At 44.5% G+C, this 7,181-nt stretch overlaps 1 protein-coding gene across 1 annotated transcript in view; it reads left to right on the top strand.

The window, feature by feature from the left end:
• TMEM123 (transmembrane protein 123) overlaps positions 1-2,887 on the top strand; it is a 58,511-nt gene extending 55,624 nt beyond the window's left edge. The window contains exon 5 of the mRNA XM_053900577.1: positions 958-2,887. Coding sequence (XP_053756552.1) covers positions 958-982 — 25 coding nt within the window. The 3' untranslated portion in view covers positions 983-2,887. The remainder of the gene's footprint in view (positions 1-957) is intronic.
• Positions 2,888-7,181: the final 4,294 nt, after the last annotated feature.

Genomic DNA, 7,181 nt, shown 5'->3' on the forward strand with positions numbered 1-7,181 from the left:
AACTGGTTTAGCACACTTGCTTTCAGAGCATCGACGTGTTTGGCCAGATTCTGTGTTTCTAGAAATATTTATCACGTGTGCTTGATGAATTTCACCAGCTGAACAGAAGGTACGTCTCGATCATAGGACATGAAATGCCACTCACTCTGTTATAGCATCAGTGTTTATTGGTGTAAATGAGGCTACAAGTAGTGAAGCAAACACAGCATGTGGCTGTGGCTAGTAGGAGCCAGTCTTTACGTACACAGCCGTGCACCGCTGCCTGGGAGGGGCTGTGCCTGGAGTCTGTTGACAGAGCCCCAGAGAAAGTACCTCACGGACTCGAGCGAAAGTCCGCACTGCTTTCGTTTTGTTCCCACTCTACGGCACGTCTCCGAAGTTAGGGTGCACCTTACCATCCGCGGACCACAGCGCCTTTTTCTTAGTGCCACGTGACAGCACATTTAGAAGCCAAGAGCTGCTCTGAAGTTCGAGTTCTTACAGAACGCTGGACTTGTCTGTCCCACTCAAAACTGGAGACGTTCCCCATGTAGCAGTTGTAGCAGTGAGACAGAGAAGCGTGCAGGGGTGGGGTTTGGTGCAGGAGCGGCAGTTCTGGGCACCTTCCCACATGCTTGCTTGGCTTCAGGTCCTCTGCAAAAACGAATAAAGGAAGTCAGTACGTAAATAGGGTTTCCGGGAGGATGAAAATGAGGTATGTGACACCCGACACACAGGGGATGGTCAAGGAAGGAGGGGCCTGTTGTAGATTTCTGTGGCTATCGGCCGAGAAGCCACAAGGGGCAGAGCAGACATTCGAGGGTCACTATGGGAACCCTTACGCCCCATGGTACACTGGACACTTGAACAAATTTCACGTAAATGAGAATTTTCATTCTGCAGCTTTGAAGTTATTTAAAAATATGAACCGAAACAGCTTTGGCACGAATACAAAACAATTTTACCTTTTGATTACAGCGATGAACACGATGCCATCATTTAAGGGACTCCAGGCACCAATGGGAAGATCAATACAGCCCTATCGACGAATTTGGATGATTCTCCTTGGAAACAGTATACGCGGATCATGTTTATATAGTACATTGTACGTTATACGCATGTAAAGATTCCTCAGGATTACCGAAGATAGAGTTTGGTTTCGGTTTTTAAATGAGCATTTGCAGTGGTTACAGTCACTTCTAAAAACACACAGACCAGTGCCGTTCTCCTTCTTGTGGTCTTGGTCACGCCGGGGGAGTAACTCACTGTGACGGCACGTACCGACGACACAGACCTTCACTGCTCCCCAGAGCCGGCTCTGCTCTAAAGCCACACCGCAGAAATGCCGAGTAAATCAGGTCTCCGACATAACTTTAGTTTTACAGCTTCACGCTTGGGTGAGAAACAAAATGCACCACCCCGCCCCCAGCACGAGAACGTGTGGCTGAGCCCTGTTCGAGCTTGTGTCGACATTACAGCTTCTGTGGCGCTTAGTCTGTCTCTTCCCTCTCTCATTTCTGCACGTCGTAGCAGCGTGTTCACGATCTCGTCCGCTTACCTTCCTACTGTGAGTGTTGCCGCTGCTGGAAACTGCGCTGTTTCATACGCACCAGTTAACTGTAGGTTGAGTTGTAGGATGGTTTAATGCAGTGTAAACATACTAACGTAAGCCCCTGTGGGATTTCTCTAGAGCTCTAGAAGGCTGTGTGGATCGATCCAGGGACAGGAGGGCACCCCTCAGGCTACTGACCTACAGGAAGAAGATGCTGTATTTTTGTGCACTGTTGATTTGATCTGATCTGGGGATAGACTAAAAAACCTTTATTCCAAATACAAATCCTTAAGCAGTTTTTAAGACCAGAAACTCTTCAGGCCCCTCCTCTCCTGTAGAGGGGCACTTTAGGCTGTATTAGGTTAACAGAAAAAGCACAGTATTGTCGGGACACCAGTATTAGTCAACTTATGTTGGGGTGTTCAGTTTTGTTTTCGAGTTTACGTTACAGCAGTCAGAACTCACGGTCAAGTTTTGACAAGAAAAAAAGCTGTTTCAGTCATACTAAATGACTACGCAAAGTCAAGTACCACCACTTTCCGCCCACAAGCTAAGCTGTCCTGATGACGGTGCGTCTACACTGAAGAGGTTGGCCCTTCTGGGACCAGCTTTTGGCCTTCAGAGAATGTCAAGAATTTTGATACAGGACAATCCTTCCTAGTCACTGTGCAGCCAGCTGAGGTGGTGACCATGGGTAGTGTGGTGAGGACAGAGAGGTGGGCTGATTGTGTAACTCGCCTACCTGGTCTTTAAACCGCTTGATGGATACAGTGATGGGGGCCTTTTACCTTTTCCTCCTTTTGTCTTCTGCATTCTTCAGAGTTCAGTACTTGAGGTCGAACCTTGTCTTCCCTGATACTTGCTTCTCTAGCACTTTGAAGATGTGAAACCACTTTTTTAAGTACTGCAGGTCATCATATGCCTTTAAAGATAGAAATAATGTAGTTAATGTTTTCTCTCTGTTACCTTCAAATACCAGTACTTGGGTGCAGTCACTTTTTTTGGTTATCTGCAAAAATAGAGGGAAGTGGTAACATGAACCACTGTTTCCCTAAGCATAAATTCATATCCCAGTTATGTTTACTTAAATATTTAATCGCATTCTCGGAGAATGTATTTACTTGAAGATACATTAGAATCCAATCTGTGACTTTAAATGTCTTTGGATCATCAAAGTTAATTTGCATACAGATAAATGAGAGTTCGCAATATAGTACGGTGAGAATTTTGTATTTTTGAGGAGGAAAATTTAAAGCAAATTTTTTACCTCTTTTTTCTTTTTCTTGTAATGACCAGCTTTTGGTATTTCATTGTTACTGAGATCTATTTTTAGAATAAAACTTTGTCTTCACCTAAGAGGTTTGTGTGTGGTTTTCTTTCATTTCCACAAACTCAAGAGAAATGAAAAGCCCCAAATAAAGACACTATTTAAGTGGGTAAATTCTTACCCACACCCAGACATCCTGATTCAATGTGTTAACGATCCCACCTGGGGAATTCGTAGGACCACCAACCTCTGAGAAGGACTGCTCCGGATTCTCCTTTCATGTCCCTGCTTTATGCAGTTGGGTAGAATTATAAAAACAGGTATATTTGTGTTAGAAATAAAAAAATGACTGTCCCCAGAATACAGTCCCGCAATACACTGAGGGGTCTGCCCTGCACCTACGAGACCCCCATTGTGGTCTCGACCACTTGGAACCTGTCACAGGAGAGCTTGGGGGGGCCTGCGTGGTTCAGTCACTTGAGCATCCGACTCCTGATTTTCAGTTTGGGTCATGATCTCACGGTTTGTGAGACTGAGCCCCACGTTGGGCTCTTGGTGCAGAGCCTGCTCGGGATTCTCTCTCAAAAATAAACACTAAAGAAAAAAAGAAGGGAGGTCTTGTGGCAGGTAGCACTTCGGTCTGTAGGGGTCGGATGGCATCCTACCTGCAACGCCCGAGTTCACAGGCATCCCTGCTCACGTGCAGAAGCAGCAGACTGGTGCAGTTCTGCCCGGCTCAGATCCTCAAGACCGTCAGCAGTCCAGGAAGCCTGGTCTGTCCCTGCCCAGACAGGAGCTGAGCTCTAAAAGCAAGAAAAACATACATCCTACCAAGACTGAATCACTAGGCAAAAATCTCCCCATGAACAACAGCTGGGACCAGGTGGCTTCACTGGTAAATTTTACCAAAGAAGAAATAATGCCAATCCTTCCCAAACTCTTCCAAAAAAATAAAGGAGGGAACACTCACAAACTCGTTTTTTTTTTTTTTTTTTTTTACCTTTATTTTTGAGAGAGCATGCAAGGGGGAGGGGCAGAGAGAGAGGGAAACACAGAATCCCAAGCAGGCTCCAGGCTCTGATCTGTCAGCACAGAGCCCGACGCGGGGCTCGAACCCACAAACCGTGAGATCATGACCTGAGCCGAAGTCGAATGCTTAACCGACTGAGCCACCCAGGCCCCCACAAACTCATTTTTTAAAGTAATCTCCATGCCCAACATGGGGCGTGAACTCACAACCCCGAGATCAAGAGTCACGTGTTCCGCTGCCTGAGCAAGCCGGGGGGCCCCCCACAAACACATTTTAAAAAGCCAGCATTACCCTGATCCCAAAGGCAGAGTCCCTGATGAATATAGATGCGAAAATCTTTAAAACTAGCAAAGAGAATCCGGCCCATTTAAAGGATCATTTGCCGGGACACCTGTGATTTATCCCTGGGATGCAAGGCTGTTCTGACACATGCACGTAACCAACGTGATACACCACAATAATGGACTGCGATCATACAGGTTTGGTTTTCTTAGACAAAAGCATCGGACAAAATTCAACATCTGTTCATGATGAAACCTTAAATTAGATCTGGAAGGAATGTCCTTCCGCTATCATACGTGGACAGCGTACAGGCTATCATCAGGGTCACAAGGAAGACGGGGGTGGGGCACCTGGGCGGCTTAGCCAGTTAAGCGTCAGACTTGAGCTCAGGTCATGATCTCGAAGTTCATGAGGTCGTGCCCCCGTGTCAGACTCTGTGCTGACAGCTCAGAGCCTGGAGCCTGCTTCGGAACCTGTGTCTCCCTCTCTCTCTGCCCTTTCCCTGCTCACGCTCTCTCTCAAAAATAAGTAAACAAAAAAGAAAAAGAAGGATGACGGGGTAATCACTATTTGCACACAAGATGAGAAGTTCGAGCCAGAGCAGTTAAAAAGAAAGAAAAGGCATCAGAATTGGAAAAGAGTAAGTACAATAGTCTTTATTTGCACACATGTTCTCATAAACAGAAAACCCTAAAGATCCACCAAAACCGGTTAGAGCTAATGGACACAGTAAAGTTGCGAGATAAGAAACCAATGCTCAAAAAGCAGTACTTCTATATACTGACCACAAAGCATCTGAAAAATAAAGATGATCCCATATTTATAACACCAAAAACAAAGTACCTGCGATTAAATTTAATCAAAAAAAACACAAAGATTTCTACACTGAAGACTACAAGACACTGGGGAAAGACACTGAAAACATAAACAGAAAGGTATCCTGTGTTCATGGATTGGCAGAATTAATGCTGGCAAAACCCCTAATCTGTAGTCCTCTTAAACCTGGTACCCATCCTGCCTGTCCAGCCTTGTTTCTCATCTCAGTATTCACTTTCTTTTTCCAAAAATGCCTCATCCATTTTTGTCTTTCTTCATATTTCTCCCTCTGCCTGGAAAATACCTCTGTTCTCCAATTCAGCATACTCTAATCCTACTTAATCCTTGATAGCCAACAGTAGACAAAAATCAATGACATTGACAGACTACAAAACCCAGAAATGGACCCACACCTATATGGTCAGCTCATCTTCGGCAAAGCAGGAAAGAATACACAATGGAAAAAAGTCTCTTCAACAAATAGTGACGGGAAAACTGGATGGTTGACATGCAGGAGAATGAAACCGTACCACCTCTTTTTTTTTAATGTTTGTTTCTGAGAGAGACAGAACGTGAGTGGGGGAGGGGCAGAGAGAGAGGAAGACACAGAATCCAAAGCGGGCTCCAGGCTGGAACCAACGAGCTGTGAGAACATGACACTAACCGAAGGCGGACACTTAACTGAGCCACCCAGGCACCGCCTGTACCACTTCCTTACACCATACGCAAAAATAAATTCAAAATGGTTGAAAGGCCTAAATATGAGACAAGAAACCACCAAAATCCTAGAGAACACAGGCAGCAACCTCTTTGACATCAGCTGTAGCAACTTCTCACTAGACTTGTCTCCAAAGGCAGGGAAACAAAAGCAAACATGAACTATTGGGACCTCATCAAGACAAAGACCTTCTGCCCAGTGAAGGAAACAATCAACAAAACTAAAAGACGACCTACTAAATGTTAGAGGATGTTTGCAAAAGACAGACCCAATAAAGGGATAGTATCCAATCTCTATAAAGAACGAATCAAACGGGCAGAAGACATGAATAGACCTTTTTCCAAAGAAGATATCCAGATGGCTAACAGATGTCACACATCTCAAAAAGTGTCCTATACTTACATATTTTATATATATATACTAATATATATTTATATATACTTATACACACACACACACACACATATATATATATATATATATATTTTTTTTTTTTTTAAGTGTATTTATCTTGAAGGAGACAGAGAATCCCAAGCAGGAGCCATGCTGTCAGCACAGATCCTGACATGTGGGGCTCGAGTCCATAACTGTGAGATCATGACCTGAGCTGAAATCAAGAGTCCGACGCTCAACCAACAACCTCCCAGGCACCCCTCAAGTGACTTACTTTAAAAATCTGCATAGGGGCCTCTGGGTGGCTCACGTGCTTAAGCATCAGACTTCGGCTCAGGTCATGATTTCACAGTTAGTTCATGAGTTAGAGCCCCGCATCAGGCTCTGTGCTGACAGCCTGGAGCCTGCTTCAGATTCTGTGTCTCCCTCTCTCTCTGCCCCTCCCCAACTCGCATGCACTCAAACACCAACATAAAAAAAAAAAAAAAAATCCACACATACTGGTCTCACACAGTATATGTGTGCTGTTCAAGGCTCATCCGTACCATGTGTAGACCGCCACCCAGGCCTCCAACAATCTACACTTCACTGAGCCTAAATTTGCACCGTTTACAAGTCTCCTAGGGTTTTAAGCATTAAATAAAGCAATTAACAAAGCATCTGACATTTGCCTCTTGGTTCAAGTACACCTGTTATGATTATCATCGTTAGGAGAGCAAAAAGGAAGCGACTAAAACCGACTCACCCTGATCTAGGCAGACAGGACTCAACAGGTAGATAAAATGTGAATCACGTTACCACTTCCTTACACTTCATGCAATATTTTTACCGAATGCAAGAAAGACGTTCTTACACATTAAAATGGACTAGCTGAACAAAGCCAAGATAGATAAACTTTCAAATACACAGAATTCAAATTTAAACACTTGGTTCTTATGCTGGATCACAGTCCATGCAATTTTTAAAAATGTTAACGCAACTTACTAGAATAATTTGTCCAAAAAGCACAGGCTAAGGAGCCAGGCAGACCCATGTTCAAATTTTCCTTTATGGCTGTTGACAGGATTCGGGCTAATGTGCTTCTCGCACATTGCTGTCTTCGAGGGCCACCGTAACAAAGAACCGGACTGAGTGACTTAAACAG

Source organism: Panthera pardus, unplaced genomic scaffold, assembly GCF_024362965.1.
Source record: "Panthera pardus isolate Hobbes unplaced genomic scaffold, ASM2436296v1 HiC_scaffold_12, whole genome shotgun sequence".
Taxonomy (NCBI): Eukaryota; Metazoa; Chordata; class Mammalia; order Carnivora; family Felidae; genus Panthera; species Panthera pardus.